Here is a 20,072-nt window from a genome sequence, read left to right as displayed (position 1 = left end):
TTAAAATCTCTGGTTGATATTGAAATTTTCAAGGTAAAAAATCAGCAATGCTGTTTCGGTACATAAAATAAAATCAAAAGCAAGGACATATAAAGGAGTCCACAAAGCTGGAAAAGAAATCAAATTAAACTAGCAAACTGCATATTACTGCAATCTTGATTTAAAAGAGTGATTCTCAGGCAGGGAAGAGAAACAAGATTATCTAAAAATCCAATGTCCTTTTTCAGTATTCCCTTAGTATAAGTATCAGTGTTTGAAGCATATGAAATTTCTTCTACAAAACCCAGCTTCTCCTACAGCTGAACTATGCAGTTAGGGCACAGGGTCAAATTCTACTCTCATATTAAAGTTAATGTATAAATGTCAGTTGGTCCACAGTCCTCCAATTTGGTACCACAGAAATGATTACTATGTTACAAATGTTGTTATATTATTTTTTATAGCTTACAAACTAGGTCAAGTAGCAGGAGAAAACAGATGGTAAAGCCTAAGAGCTCCCCATTTGAATGTAAAACTCTTTCCTAAATTAAGAGGCAACAAAAAATAAAGATTAAAGTGAAAGATTGTACTGAAGCATAAATCAGTTTATCATGTATATTCTACAGCTTTTCCTGAGGGATAGAGTCCTTCTGAGGCAAGACACTACACTATTAAGACTATTTCACTTTAAAAGCAGTCAAAACAGTTTACATTATACATTACGAAGGAAAAAAATTCTGCTTGGACACTAAAATTTGTCTTTGTTTGAAAGCAGACTTCAGAGATTAGAACATTGACTTTGAACACGGAATAAGGATATTATAGGAACATACACAATTTCCAATCTCCTGTAAAAAAACAGTATCCGTTTGGGAACATGACCACCTTTCTTATTCTTTCTATGGGAGGAAGATCAACATATATATCATGTTTTGAAGAATCCAAATTATATCAGACTTTTTTTTTTATCCTTGAAAGCAGCTGTGCACTTCTGTTTCACTCTATTGTGGTTTGGTAATGAAACACTTGTGATTTAGTTCACCCACTGTTTTGAGGCCCCAGAAACTTCTAGGTAATTTGGTCCTGATTCTACATGAATTTACACAAGTGAAATTAGGAGTAGAACTGTGGAAATAACTGATTTTTCTGTTTACTATCAGTTCCAAATAATAATAATAAAAAAAAGAATTAATTTTAAATCAACCCAAAATGGGGGGAAGGGGGCAGTGTTTGGTGTTTTTTGTTTGTTTGTTTGGCTATTCAAAAAGCTGGGGGGGATTGTTTGGGGTTAACAAAATGTTCTGCTTTCAGGCATTTTTAAACCTTTTTAAAAAACAAAAAGCAAATGACATTTACAAAATTGTTGTAGCAGTGCCACCCTTTGCACTCTATACCCCAGCGGTTAAAGCACTAACCTAGGCTGTGGGTTCAAGTCCCTCCTTGGCCTGGAGTGGAGAGGGATTTGAACCCAGATCTCTCATAACCCAGGAAAATACCTTAGCCACTGGGCCACAGGCTACTTGACGACTGGTCTCACAATCTCTCCTGCTGAAGTTATTCCACTTTGAATAAATAATTAGTATTCATTAGAGCAGAAATTAGAATCCAGGTCCCCCACTTTCCTATACACATCCTCAGGTGAGTGCCCAAGCCACAGAGTCATTCTCACTCAGTCTGGCCCAGAAAATATTGAGGTACTTCATGCAAAGTAGAACAACTTCAATAGGAGACATTGAGAGTGATTTACTGCAGAATACCCCATAGCCCAGTGTTTAGGACAATTTGCTTGAAAATTGATACAAATTCACAAAATGTTTCAGCCAGCTTGCAACTGCATTTTTCAGGGGGAAAAAAATCAGACAAGTTTTGCCCAGCTCTAATCAGGAGTAACGTCACTAAAATCAATACAGTTACACAAGCATAAAAACAATGCAAGTAAAAGGATATTCAGGCCCCAAAAGATTTTCAGCTTTAGTTGGATTAAAATAAAAAATTAAAACAGACATTTTAACCAGTTATAAAATCTCCTGCACTTAAATATGAAAGAAAAGAAAGAAAGAAAGAAAGAAAAACTTGGGGGGGGGTAGCTGTTGTGTTGGATATGCCATTATTTGGATTGGTTAAAGGCTGACATTGCCCTGGTTCACCAACACCTTTCCCTGAGATTTTGTAAAGAGAGAATGTTACTCACTGACACATTACTCCTTTCTTTGTGATCTTCCATTACAGTGAGAGTAATTCCATAAATCAAGGCTAACAGAAGAACATGTCAGTGCAAAGTGTTCTAATTCATATTCCACTAAGTTCTGGCAAAAAACACAACCACCATCGCTCCAGAAAATAATCAAGTGAAGAATCTAAAACAGAGTGGAGTCAAATTCACCATTAGTATGAACTGGTGCATCTCCATTGCCTCCACTAAAGCCACATGAATTCTTCCCGCTTCAAGCTGCGCAACAACATGGTACATAGTTATTTTCCTTTAGCATTACACTGAAGGTCAGTTTCTTCCCTGGATCAGTTACACTGTGTTGGGTATGGGCCTTCCAGGATTTGTCTGCCCCCAAACAGGTTGTGTATACCATACAAGGGTAGAGCTTCAGTGATAACACCCCTTACATTTTTATTGTTGTTTTGTAAAACAACATCGTTGGCGTCTACTGGTAACTTTCGCAAATGGAAAGGACAGTTACATAAATGGTTACATCTATTTTTAGTCATTTGAAGTGTAAATATTTAAACAGCACTACAACTTACACTTACAGTAATTAACATTCACTCTGCAACATCCAAAACTAAAGTTGGAATGAAAAGAAATATATTTGATCATTCATAGCATTGGTACAGAGTCATAAATCAAGGTGATAATAGGGCATGTTTGATCACTGTTGTAATGAATTTTTTATGACTACTTTTACAACCATTGAAGAAACCTGATCACAAGTAATGGGTTTCAATTTCAATCAAATCAAAAGGAAATAAGAGATTCTGCACTGAATGGACAGTGTTGATAAAAATAAGAGAACAGTTTCTTTCATATTCTTTTTTACATTGTTTAGACAGGTTAGCTGAAAAAACTGAAAAACTTGGTTTATTATTATTATTAGTAGTGGCAACATTTGTATTACTATAGCACCCAGAAGCCATAATCATGGATCAGGACCCCATTGTGCTAGGTTCTGTACAAACAGAAGAAGAAGAAGCAGGTCCCTACCTCAAAGAGTTTATAATCCAAGTATAAGACAACAGATGGATACAGACAGACCAAAAAGGGAGTCCAGGGAAACAATGACAATATTGGTCAGCATGATAGGCAGTGGCCTCAGATCACCAGTAGCCTGACCACTGTCAATTTTTTTGTAGACATCTCAGCAGAGCACAGTTTTGAGGTGGGATTTGAAGACACATGAGGTAGCTTTGCAGATATATACGGGGAGCTGCTCCCAAGCACGAGAGGCAGCATCGGGAGAAAGGGTGCGGGTGCTTGTTTGAAAATTCAAAAAGTGGGCAATGGAGGCTGGCATCATGGTAAGAGTGAAGGTGGGAGTCTATCTCTGGATACTGAATGAGAGATTATAGGTAGAGTGAGAACAGATCATAAAGGGCCTTGAAAGTGAAGACAAGTAACTCGTGTTTGATGCAGTAAAAAGGAGGAAATCAGTGGAAGGTTGCAAAGTGAGGGGTGGGGTGGTCAAAGGGGACGGCTAGGGAAACTATCTTTGCAGCAGCAGCATTCTGACCTGATATGAGTGGGGCCAGATTGCAATTTGCTGAGCCTGGGCGGACGGATAGACATCCATAAGGATGTATCACTGAGACAGGCTGAGATTTTAGTTTGGACAGAAGGAGACACATCTGGAGTAAACAGGTAGATCTGTGATTTGTCAGCATAGACATGGTGTCACATGGGCTATTCACCACAATGACACCTCCTGTTGGCCACCCTGGGGATTAGCTCTGCCAGTTGGTGCGTCCTCTTCATTATGGTGCCTCTCCCATTATCCTCTCATCCTGCAGACCTACCTTGTTCCAGGAACCACAGTGTCCTCTTCATGACTCGGCTCTCCAACCGGGTCACCATTCCAAGGTTACCCCCAAAGTCCTTCTATGCAAACAGTCCCAGGCAGTCTTCTTCTGTGGTGCCCTGATGATGCCACTTCCCCAGTGGCCTGCCCTCTACTCTGGGTTCCAGACCAGGGGCCCTCAGCTCAGCAGTTCTAGCCTCTACTCTCTCAGCCCTCACTGTTCCTTCCTGAAGTGCTTCCTACTCTTCCTGGTTTCCGCCTCCCCCACCCTGGGAGTACTAACTCCCTCTTCCCAGAGAGGGTTAGATGGACTGACTGCTTGTAGCCTTTCCCAGCTACCTTCTCTTTTCTCAGCTCCTGAGCTTTATAAGCCAAGCCTATTCCCACCCAGCTGAGCCTCCTTTAATCAACTCCCTACTCCTCCTCTAGGTGCAGCCTGGGCAGTTAATTGGCCTACTTAGCCACTTTAACTTTCCTAAACCTGTGTGGGGTGAACACCCCATCACAAATGGTAGCTGAATTTGTGTTTGTGAATGAAATGACCCAGAAACCAAGTGTAGAGGGAGATGAGAAGGGGACCAAGGACAGATCTCTGTGGACCCCCATACAGAAAGTTGGAGGGGAAATGAGAAGGATCCTCCTAAGGACATGCTGAAAAAGTGGTTAGAGAGGTGAAAGGAGAACCATGGAAGCCAAGGGAGCACAAAATTTCAAGAAGAATGTGGTCTACTGTCCGAGAGGCAGCTGACAAGTCAAAGAAAATGAGGAGGAAGTACTGGTTCTGAGCTTTGAGGTAGGAAGAGGTCATAAGAGACTTTGCCAAGAGTAATTTCAGTGGAGTGTAAAGGGCAGAAGCCAAACTAGAGAGGGTTTAGAATGGAACTGGAGGAACTCCAGACAGTGATTGCAGACAGTGTGTTCAAGGATCTTAGACATTAAAGGGAAAAGGGGGAAAGGGTAATAGTTAGAGAGACAAGTGGGGCAAAGAGTGGATTTGTTTTAAGATGGGTGAGACTAAAGCATGTTTGTTTTGTGAAGGGAAAGAGCAAGAGAAGAGTGAGAGGTTAAGCAGAAGAGTAAAGGGAGGGATGAGATAAGAGTGAGTGTAACAGACATAAGACTTGGGTTGGGGTTACTGAGGCAAGTGGGTGGTTAGAGGAGGAGAGCAGTGAAGAAACTTCTGCCTCTGTGACAGGAAAGAAGGAGGAGAGATATAGGAGGGGAAGGAAAGGAAATCTGAGGGGAGGGGGAAGATTTGGATGAAACTTGTGAGAAAGTGTGCAGAAAGAGGTGGAGGCCAGTTCTTAACATCACTATCAACTAGACTAAGATCTGCAGGCCAGGGAATAGATTTTACTGCATATATGTCTGGAGGATTATAAATATAATGGGGGCCCCCAATCCTGATTAATGCATCTGGGAGCTACTGTAACTCACATAACTTCAGCCTCTTTGGTAAAAATCTATATTACAGTCTTTAAAAATAGATAGACAGCCAATGCAGAAAACAGGGATCTACTCAGTTTACCATATGATATTAGTTTTGGTAGTACACATCACTGCCTGAAGTGGCATTCTGCTTTATACGTATACTTCAGAACAAATTTCTCTCTCACACCAGCAAAAGATATTGGGCACAGGTCATGACGAAATTAGATATCTAAATAACTTTTCATCTTCAATGAGAATTTAGAGGCTTGACATGTCTGAGTTGTCAGTATGAAAAAAGGGATTCTTAGATTTCTAGAATTTGCCTCACACTTACGATTTCTAAGTTTCCTGTAGAAACCTTTGAGATGACATCTGATTTCCAGAAAATAAGGTACACAGAAGTTCATGTTTTTGTAGGAAAATGAAAGAATGTACAGCAAGTACAGAGGAAGTCCAACTGAACACAAAAAGAGAGCAAACAAATATTTGAGTTAAATCAAGGACAGGACAGGACAGAATCTGAATGAGGAAAAATTATGACATAAGCTTCTTTGTCTGAAATGGCTTCACCATCAAAAATGTCAAAAGAGAGACACACAAAAGCAAACAAGGTGCCACTGTCATTTGTAAGGAAAATGTAGTGTACTCAATTCTGTTCTCAGTTAAACTGCTGTTAATTCAGAGAAAATCCAGTGAAGTGAATGGAGCTACTCTGGACATATAGCAGTGTAAATGAGGGCAAACTTTGGCTCAATCTTTTTACAGAGATGTGCTGGAATATATGCAGAGCATATTATAGTTATGCCTGTAACCAGCATTCCATTTTAAACTCTCTTTTTGATCCTCCTTTGTGCCAGGAAAAATAATCTCTTTTCAGCCCGAAATAAAGGGGTTTTTTATTTTAATTTTTTTAAGTTTGAAGCAAATTTGCCACGCCATTTTTCAATTATAAAACACTAAACATTTAATGTGTTTCTAACTTTTGTGGAGGTTGAAGAGATTTATATTTCACCTTTTGTAATTGACTGATTGCCGGAATGGAGAGCCATTTCAGCAACAACTGAAAGATCACTATGATGAAGATGGTAAAAAACTATTAGTTTCACACTTGAATAATGGACCCTATAAGCAAAGGCATTCATGAGTGTTGTAGATTAAGATCCATGTGTCTCAAAAAGACAAATGATAAATTAAGCATTTCTTGGGTTGGGCCAGATAAAACTAAGATATATTTTAGGGAGCACATTCATGACAGACAGCTGTGCAATTAAACTGATACCTGCTGGTGAGGTGTAGGTATTCAACACTATGCCACGTTTGCAGCCCTAGAAACCACAAACAATCAGTCTATATGGTAAAGACTTAAATACCTCCACCATGCTGATCTTCCATGTTCCTTTTGCCAGATTACCCTGGAACGTTGCTAGACTGCCTACACTCAGTACACATTACCTGCCTGCCCTTATTTTCATTCAGACCTAATGCCCTCAAGGATGACCTTAAGCAGCATTCTGTAAAATGTCTCATGCACACACCAACACAAAGGATGCCACCAACTATTGTTAATTTGCTGAGAGCTGACACTATGCTCAGTGCCATATAAAACACTGAGGGAGACACAAAAAGTGTTTAGACTAAGTGAAGCCAAAGGATAGTCAAAACAATGACTAATCTAGAGACAGAGGTTTCCTCCCCTGCCATGAATATTCCCACTCAAACCTATCCATCATATTTCCATGAGGTCTATGATGTGACAGTCTCCAGAGTCCCAACCGGACAACTGATTGGTCAGTTTAAACCAGACAGGACTGGTTACTGGGCTGTCATTCAGCTACTGCTTCTGTTGTAACATGAGCACTCAGGATTTTACAGCACTTACATGAAAATCTGTTATGCCTTTTCTGTTTGCCATTAGCTATTCCTGGCTATGCATAAACCTTCATGCGTGCTTTGGAATGGGATGATAAAGTCTAATATCCATTCCATGATTTTTATTATTTTTGGTGAGTCCTGTCTCCATCCACACTATTTTGCACTAACTGGAATAGTCAGGCAAATTGATATGGAGATACACAGTCACAGAAACACTAAAAGAACTTGCTACAGAACTTTATCTACCACTCTGTCTGTAGGAGAATTAGTGATAGTTGTTGGAACAGAACAGTTACTTTTCCTTTATTTCATTATCTCTCATCAGGAAAATAAATAAAAATCCTCACAGAGTTTTAATTTCTGCCGAATAAGAATCTGCCTCCCCCCAAAACAATTAAAATGTTAGACTGCCATGTATAATGACAAGTAAAACTATAAGTTCTTTCTAATTGTAATGTTTATTTTCTGACACACTTAAAACAACCTACTAGAATAAAGGTTCTCTCTACTTGTGATGGAAAAATCAACTTGAGTAAATGAAACATGTAAATTTTTGCTAGGGAGTGAATCAAGCCCATTAAATACAGTTTCAGATCCATCCTCCATCTGGGGATTATAACTGCACTAACCTCAGAATAGATTCAATGATCTAAATTGTCTTTTCTATCTCTAACTACTATTATATCTATGAATATATACAAGAAGATAAAGTTGGTTTAAAAATATAGACGCCTTTTAGCATTCTGTGCCTGGGGCACTTTCTTACTGTACTTCAGTATAGGGTGAGGAGCCACAATTTTTTAAATTTGACTAATTAGTAACTGGGCCAGTTACACTGATTCATTGCAGTTCTTCTATGAAGCATAAGCCCTTCAGGAGAAATCTGAAGTGTAATGTGCAGGAAATTGGCCACGCAACTCCCATTAATGATAGGAAATGAGTATCCAATTCCCCATGCATTAGGCCAGAACTTTTAAAATTCATAATTACTAACAATAAGGAACCAAACTAATCTCTCGTTTAACTCTATTGAAGGAAGTGCAGTTACACCAAGTATAAAGTTAATCCTAGGACTACTGTATGTTGATCTGGTGTTTTTAAAAATAACAAAAAAAATCAGTGAACGATCCAGCCTGGTATCACCATTCATTATAGTGCATTCAAGAGCTGCAAATGCAATTCAAAATTCACAAATTCTGTCATTGATTTTGCAGGGATTAAGACAAGTCACAGTCATGATATATTTGCAGTTTTGTCGGAGTGCAATGGAACTAGATCAGATTAGCAAAAGTACTCATATGCTTAAGTGCTTTTCAGGAACCTCACTATTCTCATTCAGTATCTTTCTTCTTAACAGAAACTGGCTTTACCATAGTGTTTTGAATATTCATTTGATATAGGGCAAATACAGTGATTTAATAATAATTAAATTACAGTACATTCAAAAACAATGGTGTTAAGTAGGAGTTGAATCTGCTCAGCTCCTCTTGGGAGGCTACTGGATGGTGTCCCAATTGAAGGGAAATTGGAGGCAGTGTGACAAAAAAAAGGGGACAAAATTGGTGAAAAATGAATTATGTTTGAAGTTTTTTGTTAACATATTCAGGAGGAGAAACTGACTTTTAATAAATAAAATATATTAATAATAATTTGTTCTACTTGTCCCAGCTGAGGGGACTATTTTGTCAGACAATAACTAATCTTTGTAGTTGTTGGACCCAGGAGCTGAGACAGACAAGGTAGGTGAGGTAATATCTTTTATTGGACCATCTTCTGTTGGTGGAAGGTACAAGTGTCTTCTGAAAAAGAGCTCTGTATTGGTCAAAAGCTATACCACCAACCCAAGTTGGTCGTATAAAAGATATTACCTCATCTACCTTGTCTCTGTCAATAAATAACATGATATGTGATCCTTAGCATGGTGTTTCAGAATATCCTCTGATGATGAGCTATTCCTGGCATCACATGATATACACTGTACATCTTCACCACAGCACTTGGATCATTGACAATCCAAAGGAACATACTGTATCACACTTTATGCCACTGTTTCTCAGTGCTGAGGTTTTTAACAGGGAAGACTGTGATAAGATAACCTCCATATTAGGTTTATAAAACTTGCCACTTTTCCCCTTACCTAACTGAGAGGAGATGTGGCAAGCAACTTTCAAAAACGTGTCTACAGCAATTGACTGCCAGAAAGCAACTGCAAAATTGTTTTCAAAATGGACACACAGGCAAAGGGCTACAGAGTGATCAGCAATTGATAGTGGAAATTTTGGAAATATTTTGAAGAAGTAATGAGTAATTGAAGGTATTTCAACGTAGGCCTGAGAACCATGCTAGGCATCAAATCTTTCAGAGATTCTTCTTAACTGTGTCAATCAAATGGTCCTGTGCTACCTGTTCTCGATCACTCACTCACTCGAGTCCACAGTAGTCAGAAGTTACCCTGCTCATTTCTTTTTGTAAGCGGTATTTTTGAGAAATCAGATTTGATGGTGTCAGTATGGATACTGATTTGTTCCATGCCTGTTCAACATCCATTGGTTGTTGAAGCTTGAAACATAAAGTTAACGAAATATCAGGCTATCAAGTGCACTTTTTCTGGACTTCAGAAAAACGTGCCAACCACTATAACTCCTACCTCTTTCCTCTATTGTTATATTTGTATTTCTACCTCAGTAAATCAAGTATTTGTAAACATAAACGATATGCATTCAACCTAACCAAAATAAAAAGATCTATCAATAGACTATATTGGGATTACACCTTTGATTTTTCATTTTAATTAAAGGGCACTAGAATTATGAGAGTTTTTGGAATCAGTTTTTCACTGGCGTTTCCTATTACTGATGTATTTACACCATTGTCAATAACTGTAGTAAACCATAACCTAAAATGACTGAGACCTAATATTAATGCAGAATTTTAAAGACTATTATTAAAAGTAATGTTTATGGCACTCATGTCCACTCATCTACCACTTTAATGTTCTAGGCTACTCATAATAAAGCACTCAAATAAAATGAGAACGAAGTAAAAAATTCACATAACGCTATGGCAGAAATCTGACAATTTAAGCATCCCTTTCAAATGCCTTTGAGGTCAAGCAGTAAAGAATTCCAGAGAGCCATGATACAAAAAGCACAATACAACTAGCAATCAACATGCCCCAGGTACTGGAAGCCCCACTCCATTCAACATAAGATAATGAGATAGTATCCAAGGGATTAGAAGAAAAACACTTTGTAAGACATTTATGTTTCTTAAATATATATAAAAGGAAAAAGAGACTTACCTTTCACAAGCTCGGACAGTCCATGCAGCAATTATCCATAATGAGATACTAAAAACCAACAGTACAGTTCCCGGACATATTGTCATTAAAGTCTTCATAACAAAACGTGTATTGAAGTTTATCTTATTTAGTGCTCCAATGCTTCTAGATGAGGCATCTGTGAAAAGTTTGCTATGCAAAAGCATAACTCTGGCAATAAGATATAGTCTTAAGAACATTGGTATAGATAAAATAATATCCACATCAGCTGTTGTTGTGGATGGAGCATAGGAGAAGGCAAGCCGTGCTGTCCATGTGAACGTATAGTTCCCAGGTATGGGATGTATAGCACACACCAGTATTTCCAAGCAGATGAAGAAAATACGCTCGTAAGTCATGGCTATTCTCCAGTCATCTGCTCCATTGTCCACCATGAACAACTGAAATAATAAAATATAAGGTCTACTTTAGTAAAGGGTTTATAAACGTCTTTTTAAGAAAAAAAAAATATGCAGTAGTTGGTCATTAGCAGCACTACAACTGACAACATTTGAAAACTCTAAATATGTCAAATACTATTTCCTAACCCAATGTGTTATGGAGTCAAAGGTATAACTAAACAACTCAATACATAATTTTACTTAAGCTAGAAAGAACTTTTATATAAAATAGAAAATGACGTAAAAGATGTTAATATAAAACTGAAGTTTACGCAAATTCTTATACCCTCTAATTGTAATTTTTTATTAAGGCCTTGCATATGCTAAGAGTTCTGTACATGCTTAAATTTTCCATAGTGTGAGTAGTCCCATTCAAATTGATGGGCTACTCACAGTATGTAAAGTTTAGAATGTATGAAAGCTTTATCAGGATTATGGCCTAAATTATGACTGCATGACATGAAATGTTAGGTCCCTTTCCTGCAGTGCTTGCTCATATGCTTAACTGTAGCACATGAGTAGCCTCAATGAGTTCAGTGGGCCTGATCACATGCTGAAAGCTACACATGCTGCATAAGTAAGCCTTCGCGGGATCAGGGGCCTTCAGCACAATTCAGCACAAAAGGTATCAGATACTTCACTATGTTTTATCAATTGTCACCTCCCAAACTTTACTAAATAAACACCAAACCAAACAAAAAATTCACTCTGGGAGTGGGAAAAAATTGATAACTATCATCTTGAGTTAAAATATTTCACATACAATAAACAACTTATGGCATCTCCTTTCTTTCATGATCCTAACTGGCTAAGTCCTTCCACAGGCAGACCTCCCACTGATTTGAATTGGAACTATTCAAGTAAGAACTGCAGAAACAGGTTCTATGAGCAGCTTTTCAAGAGGGAAAATAATCCATGACGCTAGCAGTGTTTCATCAGTGATAACATCCTGCCATGAGGCAGAAAAAGGAATGGCTGGTACTGTAAATATAGTCTGAACCAAGCTGTTCACTACGTGGGCAGTATGTAAAATTCCTTTCCATAGCTGAAAGATGAGAATCCTTCCTAACTAAGGTTGTTAGAGTTTTTTTTAAATCAGATTATTAAGAATTTTTAAGTTGATTTTTAAATACCACAATAAATTTCTAACAGGAAGCTGCAGGAGGACTATGAACATGTGAATGGTACCCTAAACAGTGTACAGTACCTAGCAAACTCTTCTTCACTGGCAGTGTCCTCGAGCAATCTCACCTCTCTTCTCAAATCAAGAGTTTAAATGGTGACCTGAACTTCCTCTATTAACTCTTACAGACTGCAAACACACTTACATCCTCCTAAGAATTCATTCAACTTGCAGTTTAGAAAATGCCGCTGCTCTTTGGGTTAAGAAAGTGAGAACTATAAACTAATGCTATTACAATTGTGATGGCCACACAATTTATTTTAAAAGAAGAAATGGAAGACTACAGTTCATGAACTAATTGGAGATTGAGCAGTCCACAAAGTTGAAACATTCATAATTCAAACATTCAAAATTACAGTAGGTACAGAGCATAAGTTAATGTAATAATCATTCAACAAGTGTATCTAATAAATGCATAGAGTTATTTGCTATTTCATCTCTGTCTGACTTTCAACTAACTCTTTTTAAAAAACAACACTGAGCACAGTTCACTTATAGTTCTCAATCGTGAGAAAGGACACTTAAGAAGACGGGGTACATAAACATAACTCTTCCAAGGCATGACACATCTGATACTATGGTGATTTCACCAGAGCATACAAAGGTCAATATTTCCACATGCTGAGTGCATGACCTCTGCTCATTGCTCAAGTACATACACAAGTACTTATTAATCAAGGAATAAAAATGGTTCATGCAACTGGTTGATCACAAAAGTCAGGGTTCTGTTGTTTAGTAATCATAAAGTGATCCATCCCCTGTCATCCATTCCCAGCTTCTAGCAAACAGGCTAGGAACACCGTCCCTGCCCATCCTGGCTAATAGCCATTGATTGGCCTATCCTCCGTGAATTAATCTAGTACTTTTTGGAACTCTGTTATAATCTTGGCCTTCACAACATCCTCTGGCAAGGAGTTCCACAAGTTGACTGTGCATTGTGTGAAAAAATACTTCCTTATGGTTTGTTTTAAACCTGCTGCCTATTAATTTCATTTGGTAGTCACTAATTCTTGTGTTATAAGAAGGAGTAAATAGCACTTCCTTATTTACTTTCTCCACACCAGCCATCATTTTATAGACCTCTATCATACTCCCCTTTAGTCATCTCTTTTCCAAGCTGAGAAGTCCCAGTCTTATTAATCTCTTCTCATACGATAGCCGTTCCATACCCCTATTCAGTTTTGTTGCCCTTTTCTGAACCTTTTTGAGAGATCCTTACTTCGCAGTCTGCCTGGGACTTAACAATCTTGAGTAGTTTTGTATCATCTGCAAATTTTGTCATCTCACTGTTTAGCCCTTTTCCCAGTCATTTATGAATAAATTAAATAGGACTGGGCCCAGTACAGGCCCCTGGAGACATCACTCTCCAGTCTGAAAACTGACCATTTATTCCTATCCTTTGTTTCCTATCTTTTAACCAGTTACCAATCCATGAGAGAACCTTCCCTCTTAAGCAAAGTAAGCAGTCACAGGATAAGAGCCTTTGGCGAGGGACCTTGTCAAAGGCTTTCTGAAAATCTAAATATACTATATCCACTGGATCCCCCATGTCCACATGCTTGTTGACCCCCTCAAAGAATTCTAGTAGATTGGTGAGGCATGATTTCCCTTTATAAAAACCATGTCATAAATATAAAGGGAAGGGTAAACCCCTTTGAAATCCCTCCTGGCCAGGGGAAAGCTCCTCTCACCTGTCAAGGGTTAAGAAGCTAAAGGTAACCTCGCTGGCACCTGACCAAAATGACCAATGAGGAGAAAGATACTTTCAAAAGCTGGGAGGAGGGAGAGAAACAAAGGGTCTGTGTGTCTGCCTGTATTCTGTCTTTGTCGGGGATAGACGAGGAATGGAGTCTTAGAACTTTTAGTAAGTAATCTAGCTAGGTATGTGTTAGATTATGATTTCTTTAAATGGCTGAGAAAAGAATTGTGCTGAATAGAATAACTATTTCTGTCTGTGTATCTTTTTTGTAACTTAAGGTTTTGCCTAGAGGGGTTCTCTATGTTTTTGAATCTAATTACCCTGTAAGGTATCTACCATCCTGATTTTACAGGGGGGATTTCTTTATTTCTATTTACTTCTATTTTTATTAAAAGTCTTCTTGTAAGAAAACTGAATGCTTTTTCATTGTTCTCAGATCCAAGGGTTTGGGTCTGTGGTCACCTATACAAATTGGTGAGGCTTTTTATCCAACATTTCCCAGGAAAGAGGGGGTGCAAGTGTTGGGAGGATTGTTCATTGTTCTTAAGATCCAAGGGACTGGGTCTGTAGTCACCTAGGCAAATTGGTGAGGCTTTTTACCAAACCTTGTCCAGGAAGTGGGGTGCAAGGTTTTGGGAAGTATTTTGGGGGGAAGGACGCGTCCAAACAGCTCTTCCCCAGTAACCAGTATTAGTTTGGTGGTGGTAGCGGCCAATCCAAGGACAACGGGTGGAATATTTTGTACCTTGGGGAAGTTTTGACCTAAGCTGGTAAAGATAAGCTTAGGAGGTTTTTCATGCAGGTCCCCACATCTGTACCCTAGAGTTCAGAGTGGGGGAGGAACCTTGACAAACCATGTTGACTATTCTCCAACAAATTATGTTCATCTATGTGTCTGACAATTTTGTTCTTTACTATAGTTTCAAGCAGTTTGCCCAGTACTGAAGTCAGGCTTACTGGCCTGTAATTGCTGGGGTCACCTCTGGAGCCCTTTTTAAAAATTGGTGTCACATTAGCTACCTTCCAGTGATTTGGTACAGAAGCTGATTTAAATAATAGGTTATAGACTAGTTAGTAGTCCTACAATTTCTCATTTGAGTTCCTTCAGAACTCTTGGGTGAACACCATCTGGTCCTGGTGACTTATTACTGTTTAGTTTATCAATTTGTTCCAAAACCACCTCTAATGACACCTCAATCTGGGACAGTTCCTCAGATTTGTCAACTAAAAAAAATGGCTCAGGTTTGGCAATATCCCTCACATCCTCAACCATGAAGACCGATGCAAAGAATTCATTTAGTTTCTCCATAATGGCCTTACCGTCCTTGAGAGTTCCTTTAGCATCCCGAGCATCCAGTAGCCCCACTGGTTGTTTAGCAGGCTTCCTGCTACTGATGTACTTATAATTTTTTTTGCTATTACTTTTTGAGTCTTTGGCTAGCTGTACTTCAAATTCTTTTTTGGTAAAAATGAAATCTACCTTATTTTTTAATGCAAATATTTACTTTTTCTTTAATGCTCTTTACCTTCATCATAGATATCATTCTTATCTTTGCTTACTTCAGTACTAGCACCAACTAGTTGTGGTATGCCAAAGAAACTGCATAGACTAAGTTTCACATAGGCAACCTGTACACAGAATATTGGTCATAAATTGCTCAAATACACTTCCCAAATTATTTCAAAACCTTCTCTACAGACTTTCTGAATAGCAAGCCTTTTATGCTAGATGTGGAAATGAAATTCTCTATTAAATACTGGTATGAAGTCAAATTTCTAAATTTTTGTTTGCCAAAATTGAGCCACTTTGTATTTAGCAAATACAAAGAGCCAAACTTTCCAAAAGTAAAGAGGCTGAAAGACTACAACAGAATTTAGTGTGCAAAAATGTAGTCAGAATCAGGTATTCAGTTCAAGGAACGATCAAATGGCTATTTCAGAGGCTCAACTATTTGGAGAGCCCAATTGTACAGAAACAACAGGTCAACAATAACCTGCCTGTCTGCCAAAGAGAGAGACAATACAGAAACCCCACATTCTGAATTTGAATTTGAGGAAGACAGACGTCACTTAATCTGTCTCTGTAACATATAAGCAACTTAAATGTTTAGTTATAAGAGTTTAGTTATTTTAGAACAAGCCAAATAAATGTTAAGCCAATAGTGTTTTAAAACTTAACAAAAAACACACACACCTTACAGAATTTGTTGATAAAGACAATAAGAAATCTCCTGCTAAAAGTCTATACTTAGAATTGCCACGGCTTTCTAAAAACAATACCTTAAGTCTAATTCAATTTAAGATATGCATTTGTAAAAGTAGACATTAAAATTTGATCTTAAAAATTCCGTATGGAAGAAAAATGTTATTGAATCACTTAATGTAGGAAATTAAATTTTTAATATCTTTAAAATCTCAGTATGGAATACATATTATGAAAACACGTCTATCTGTATGTCATAGTGGAAGAAATCCATCAGTCCTACTCAAACTTTATGTAAGTAGAACTAGTTCCTTCAATAGAGCTTAATGGAATATATGTTATTTTTCCTCTCAATGATTTTACGTTTCTGTTGCTTTCAATAAAGGTACACCTGAAATTTCAAAGGCCACCTACATTTTCAAAGGTTTTGCCATATTTTTTTCACATTTTACAAAATTTGAAAAAGAAAAATTCTAATATTTGGCCCCAGATAATAGCAAAAATTCTTGTAGTTAGTCCCTAAGTGCCTGACCTTGTACTATTCAATTTCATCCCAATTCTTTTATTCCAGTTTTCAAAGTAATCTGGATCTTCTTGTATAAGAGTCCAGCCCTTCTCTGTATTGGCAATACTGTCTAACTTTTTGTCTCACCTGCAAATTTTATTAGCACACTCATACTTTTTATGCCAAGGTCATTAATGAAAATGTTAAATAAGACTGGTCCCAAAACCAGTCCCTAAGGAACTCCACCAGTAGCCTCCCTCCAGCCTGACAGTTCATATTTCAGTATGACCAGTTGTAGTCTCCCCTTTTACCAGTTCCTCATCCACCTTTCAATTCTCACATACAATTTCACAGGAAAATAAAGGAAATTTCTCAAGTTTTCTTGAAAAATGTAGATGAAAGGAAAATTTATATTAGAAAAATCAGTACAACAGGTTTGCAGTGAAGAAGCACTTTCTCATTATTAGTTCCATATTTATGGAATGTATGCAACCATATTTAAAATCCATATGGTGGCAAAACTCCCACTGATTTTAATGGGAGTTTTGCCTGTGTACTGACCTGAGGATTCTACTCTACGGATTCTGTTCTTTCCTTATTGCTCAGGCATAACTCATTAATTTAAAAGGACTCCTAAATTAAATATATGGCTAATCAGCATCACACCCATGTAGCTCAGAGAAGAAATGTGGACTGGTTGACCACAGGATGACTATGAGCTGCCAATGTGATGTGGCTGTGAAAAAGGCTAATGCAATCCTAGGATGCATCAGGCGAGGTATTTTCAGTAGAGATAGGGAAGCGCTAGTACCATTATACAAGGCTCTGGTGAGATCTCATCTGGGATACTGTTTGCAATTCTGGTCTCCCATGTTTAAGAATGAATAATTCAAACTGGAACAGGGGCAGAATATGGCTATTAGCATGATCAAAGAAATAGAAAACCTACCTTATGAGAGAAACAACGAGGAGTCCAGTGGCACTTCAAAGGCTAACAGACTTATTTGGGCACAAGCTTTCATGGGTAAAAAAACACCACTTCTTCAGATGCATCAGTTGCATCTGAAGTGGGTTTTTTTACCCACGGAAGCTTATGCCCAAATAAATCTGTTAGTCTTTCAGGTGCCACCAGACTCCTCATTGTTTTTGTGGATGGCTACCCCTCTGATACTTGGTACCTTATGAGAAGAGACTCAAGGAGCTTTCTGCTCTCTATAAATACATCAGAGGGATAAATACCAGTGAGGGAGAGGAGTTATTTAAGTTAAGCGCCATTGCTGACACTAGAATGAATGGATATAACTTGGCCATCAACAAATTTAGGCTTGAAATTAGATGGAATGAAGTTCTGGAACAGCCTCCCAAGGGGAGCAATGGGGGCAAAAAGCCTAACTGGCTTCAAGACTGAGCTTGATAAATTTAGGAGGAAATGGTAGGATGAGATTGATACAGTGGCATGTGGCCCATTTGTGACTGTTTAGTAGTGAATATCCCCAACAGCCACAGACAGGGCACTAGATGGGGAGGGCTCTCAGTTACTACAGAGAATTCTTTCCCAGGTCTTTGGCTAGTGGGTCTTGCCAACATGTTCAGGGTCTAACTGATCACCATATTTGGAGTCAGGAAATTTTTTCCTTCAGGTCAAATTGGCAGAGTTTTTCACCTTTCTCTGCAGCATGAGGCCTGGGTCACATGCTGGTATGAGCTAGAGTAAATGATGAATTCTCTGAAAATAGACATCTTTAAATCATGATCTGAGGACTTCGATAACTCAGCCAGAGGTTATGGATCTATTACAGGAGTGGGTGGGTGAGGTTCTGTGGCCTGCAATGTGCAGGAGGTCAGACTAGATTATCACAATGGTCCCTTCTGGCCACAAAGTCTTTGAGTCTGAGTCTATAGGAAGCATTTCAAACTTGTGGCATGAAAAAAATTAATCCTATATTATTTATTAAAAAGCAACAAACTTTATAGACAATATTAGGTTTCCATCACTGGATATAAATAATGTAAAAAGTAACATATCACGTCTACTTTTATTCTTGCAACAATTTTTTGTTTCCATGTTCACACAATAAGACATTAAAATATGCACTTCACAACCCAAATTATATAAAAATAAAAAGAGAGAAATTCAGTATAGGTATACACAAACATTTTCTCTAAAATTCTTATACTGGAGACTGCCTGAAGTTAAATTATCTAGTGCACAAATAGAAGTTAATCTTGTAAATCCACAGCAGACTCATACTGGATCTTCACAGGATATTGGTGAATATGGAGGGCAATGAAATTAAACTAAGGACACCTTTACTAAGGGCTTCTTTATAATCTATTTTAAGGTAAAAGATCAAATTTTCAGACACTATTGCTATTTGATTCAGTACTGTGAGAACATACAAAAACAGAAACGTAAAGGCAGCACATACACAATAAGTGGATCAGCTGTACTGCTTCATGATATGTTAGAGACCCCCCATTCAACAAAGTATTTCAGCCGCTGCTTACTTGTGATTCCAAACTGCAAGTGACTGAAACTGTTGTTCACTGTTTGACAATCCAACCATTCTATTATTATAAAATATAACTGGAAAAGCTAAGGGCACAAGATTGAAAAACACAACTTTCTTGGCTGCCAGTCCTCAGAAGCTCTCTGGATCACCCTGGTGTTATAGCTACAGAGGCTACTACAGTTTTGGAAATGGTATTTCTGCTTCTGAAGTGACCACATCAAGCTAGTTCAAAAGGCTGCCCATGGTTCCAAAAACATCACTAATCTCTGACTAAAAGAAGCATTCTAGAGCCAGCCAGAGTGAAAATATATTACTCTTGCAATCCCCAACCCTATCTCCTCCCCACCACACACAGCCAAGTATAAGTGACTGGAAGGAGAAAACATCCTTTCTTCTTGGTGGTCAAGAGCAGACACCACACACCTTCACCACAACTTTCCAAGTTGGGGGTGAAAAAGATCCCATCCTCAGTAGATACATCTTTGTCTTTTTAGAAAATGATCTATAGCAGTGGTTCTCAAACTTATTTGATCGGGCCCCCCTTCTTTCTGTCTGTAGTTGTTTACGCCCCATAGACACAAGTACATATATCGCCACCCAGCTCTGAAGGCAGAACGAAGTGCAGCGGCTGCTGGCCAGGTTCCTAGCTCTGAAGCTAGTGCTGCGCTAGCAGCAGCCCAGAAGTAAGGGTGGCAATGGTGAAAAGTGATATTTGTCCTCTCTTTTCACAGCAGACTTAGCGCCCCACTGTCACCCTTACTTCTGGGCTGCTGCTGCCACGTTCCAGTGAGGGATCGGTGAGGGGAGAAGGAAAGCCAAAGCCCAGGTGGCAGGGTTCTGCTGTCAACTCTGGGCTCCAGCTGTCAGTCCTGGGGTGGTGGGGCTCCAGCTGTCCCCTTTATACCCACCTCCCAGATGTGTATGGCCTTTCTGCACAAGCCC

General features: G+C 38.5%; 1 protein-coding gene across 2 annotated transcripts in view; it reads right to left on the bottom strand.

The window, feature by feature from the left end:
• The window catches only part of KCNN2 (potassium calcium-activated channel subfamily N member 2), a 108,090-nt gene that overhangs the window by 68,179 nt on the left and 19,839 nt on the right, over positions 1–20,072 (bottom strand). For both annotated transcript variants that reach the window (XM_073344727.1, XM_073344728.1), the window contains one exon: positions 10,609–11,027. In XM_073344727.1, coding sequence (XP_073200828.1) covers positions 10,609–11,027 — 419 coding nt within the window. The remainder of the gene's footprint in view (positions 1–10,608; positions 11,028–20,072) is intronic.

Source organism: Lepidochelys kempii, chromosome 5 (genome assembly GCF_965140265.1).
Source record: "Lepidochelys kempii isolate rLepKem1 chromosome 5, rLepKem1.hap2, whole genome shotgun sequence".
Classification (NCBI taxonomy): Eukaryota; Metazoa; Chordata; order Testudines; family Cheloniidae; genus Lepidochelys; species Lepidochelys kempii.
The sequence above is the reverse complement of the archived record's forward strand: the minus strand, read 5'-3'. Positions and strand labels throughout refer to the sequence as shown.